The sequence below is a fragment of the Caenorhabditis briggsae genome (genome assembly GCF_000004555.2).
Source record: "Caenorhabditis briggsae complete genome, chrIV, whole genome shotgun sequence".
NCBI classification, from domain to species: Eukaryota; Metazoa; Nematoda; class Chromadorea; order Rhabditida; family Rhabditidae; genus Caenorhabditis; species Caenorhabditis briggsae.
Genome location: NC_013487.2, coordinates 15,214,624 through 15,217,647, shown reverse-complemented (window position 1 = coordinate 15,217,647; position 3,024 = coordinate 15,214,624). Strand labels below are relative to the sequence as shown.

Sequence of the window (3,024 nt, the reverse complement as noted above, 5' to 3'; positions counted from 1 at the left end):
CCCATTTTAAGGATTTTGGGATCCGTAATTGTGGGCGGAGCCTAGTCGTGTTTGGGCTCATTTTAAAGCTCAGAAACTGTCAAATTTGATTTTGGCTTGAAAAATGCAAACAAATGAGCCTAAACACGACTAGGTTCCGTCTCTTTAAAAATCTCCAATCTGCACGCGACGCACGACCGCGACGCGCCCAAAATTTCGAAATGAGCGGAGCCTAGTCGTGTTTGAGCTCATTTTAAAGCTCTTCTCAAGCCAACTACAAATTCAACGTTTTCCAAAGGAGAAATCTAATGATTTTCAGCCAATTCACGCTTCAAAAATGTCAAATCGAGTTGTTCGCAAAGAATCGAGAGATCGAGAAGCTTCAGGAGCGGATTCAAGAGTTGGAGAAAACTGAAAATGAGCAAAAATCGATAAAATCACTAGCTGAGGAGTTTGAAAAGCTGAAAATTGGAATGCTGGGAGACCAGGAGCCTTCAGAATCAGCTAGAATCGAAGAGCTCGAGGATCTTTTGGAAGAATCTGACGCGAAAATTCTGGATCTTCAGGAGGAGCTAGAAGACGTCAAGACGAAGATGTTCAAAGTAAAAACGGAAAATCATCACTTGAAGATTGAGGCGGACGAGCTGGGCGGCGAACTGGAATCTGAAATTTTCAGATTCTCTGAAAAATTAGAATTCGCCAATGGCAAAATTAAAATGATGGATTTGAAGATTCGGAATCTGAGGAAGGATTCAGATGAGAAGATCCAGAAGCTCAAACATTCAGAATTCAAGAAAGTTCAAGAAATTCTGAAGCTTCATCATCGCCTGCAAACTGAGGATTTCGGTTCAGACCACAAAGTTCAAGAATCGCTGAAACTTTTGGAGAATCAGAAGAATCTGGAAATCGCCGAGCTCAAAGATATGCTGAGCAATCAGGGAAAGAGGTTTCAGCTGGAAGTTGAGGAAAAGATGATTCTGGAGGCGGAGCTTCAGAAGCTTCAGACGACGTTGGAGGAGAAAAATGAATTGCGGAAGAAGTGGGCGGCGGAGCTTAGTTCGTCTTTTGAATCGACGCGAGCAGCATTGAAGGAGCAGCTCAAGACGGTCCCGATGTCATCAAATTTTCCAACACTTCAGAAGACGTTGGAGGAGAAAAAAGGGGCGGAGCCTAATTTGGATTTAAAGGCGCTTCAAGCGACGCTGATGGAGCAGATGAAGATGTATCTGGCACATTCGAAAAATGCTGGGGATAATTCTCTAAGTTCTTCGAAATGTTGAAAATCTTGAGAATCTGAAAATCGGACTTTTTTTTCAAAAATTTTCAAAAATTCATAAAAATAAGATTTTCTTTATTTTTCAGAACCTCTGTGTTTTTTGTCTGAAAATATTTAACTCTTTATCTGTATCACACACTCCTCCTTTTCATACTGTATTCCCCTTTTCCTACTGTATCCACCAAACGCTAATTTTTCAAACATTCGAAAAATTCGCATTGGAGCGTTTTTGCATTATTTTTCCCCCATTTTCTCATTTTTTAAAACTTAATCGTTTTTTCAAAAATCAATAAAATTCTGTGATAGACATCCAAATTTGATTCAAATTTAGTCTGAAAAATTTCAGCCAAATTTCAGATTTTCCGAAAAATTCAAAAAATATTTTCTTTTAAATTTTATTAAAATTCCAATTGGAAAAAAAGAAAAATAAAGTAATTAAAGGGAAGATTACTGTAGTCAATATTGGGTTATTAGGATTACTATGGTTTTTATAGGTTACTGTAGTAGGAGTGAGATACTTACATATGGCAGAACAGGTAAATGAGATCTTTTTAGTGGATTACTGTAGATCTTGAATGGGTTACTGTAATGGCTAGATGATACTGTAAGGAATTGCTATAGTTGAGATATGGTAACTGTAGAAAGGATTACTGTAATCAATATTGGGTTATTAGGATTACTGTAGCCTGGATTAGGCTACTGTAGCTTAAAGGGTTACTGTAGCCATATAAGGCGCATTGCAAAAGTTAATGTAAAGGGATTACTGTAGAAGGGATTATTGTAGTCAATATTGAACTACTGTAGCCTATAGGACTTCTGTAGTTCATAGGATTACTGTAGTTTCGAATCTCAATGCGAATCCTGACATCCACACATGCATTCCTTCGGTTTTCTGACTCGCTTTTCTCCTGGATTTTCGATTTTTTCGGTTTTCAGATTGCGATTTCCAGAATTCTGCTTTTCAGAAGTTTCAGGAACATTCTCCTTTTCAGCTTGGATTTTGTTGAATTTCTGGAAAATTGGACTTTAAAGGGACATGGGACTCAAAAACTTGATCAAAAATTTTGAAAATCAAATTCGCCGTTTTCTGACTTGTCGTGCGCTTCAAAATGAGCCCAAACACGACTAGACTCCGCCCACTTTGATTTTTCAGGCGCGTCGCGGTCGTGCGTCGCGTGTTTTCAGGAATTTTCAAAATGGGCGGAGCCACGTCGTGTTTGGGCTCATCTTGAAGCATTTAAGTAGCTAAATCCAAATTAGAAAGTTGCTGAGCTTCAAAATAAACCCAAACACGATTAGGCTCCGCCCATTTTGAAGGGAGCTGCGCCATTAAAATGGGCGGAGCCTAAATTCTGCGTTCGGGCTCATTTTTAGCGATTTCTCAGGATATTTCTGTCATTTGTCGATTTTTCTCTCACCTCCAATCTCATTGAAATTCTTCTTCGCCGCTCCATCACTGGCACCATATCAAACATTGCTTGTTCATTTGTCTGAAAAATTGTTTTTTGCAATTTTTTAGGTTTTAAGTTTATTTTCAAGGTTTGAAACTTTTGAATTCAAAATTATCAAGCCGTTTGCCTCAAAATGAGCTCAAACACGACTAGGCTCCGCCTACTTTAATTTTTTCGGACGCGTCGCGGTCGTGCGTCGCGTGCGTCTGAAATATGCAGATCCTAGTCGTGTTTGGGTTCATTGTGAAGCTCAGAATCTGGAAAATCTGAATTAAGCCTAAAAATGCAGAAAAATGAGCCCAAACACGCATAGGATCC

The 3,024-nt window shown here is 39.0% G+C and overlaps 2 protein-coding genes across 2 annotated transcripts in view; one reads left to right on the top strand and one right to left on the bottom strand.

The window, feature by feature from the left end:
• The window catches only part of CBG26506, a gene marked incomplete at both ends in the record, with an annotated part of 2,268 nt that extends 1,009 nt beyond the window's left edge, over window positions 1-1,259 (top strand). Inside the window, one exon of the mRNA XM_045236259.1 lies at window positions 299-1,259. Within this exon, the coding sequence (XP_045100377.1) occupies window positions 299-1,259 (961 nt within the window). The remainder of the gene's footprint in view (window positions 1-298) is intronic.
• Window positions 1,260-2,104: 845 nt separating this feature from the next.
• CBG26505 overlaps window positions 2,105-3,024 on the bottom strand; it is a gene marked incomplete at both ends in the record, with an annotated part of 2,944 nt that continues 2,024 nt past the window's right edge. Inside the window, 2 exons of the mRNA XM_045236258.1 lie at window positions 2,105-2,266; window positions 2,674-2,745. Of these exons, the coding sequence (XP_045100376.1) occupies window positions 2,105-2,266; window positions 2,674-2,745 (234 nt within the window). The remainder of the gene's footprint in view (window positions 2,267-2,673; window positions 2,746-3,024) is intronic.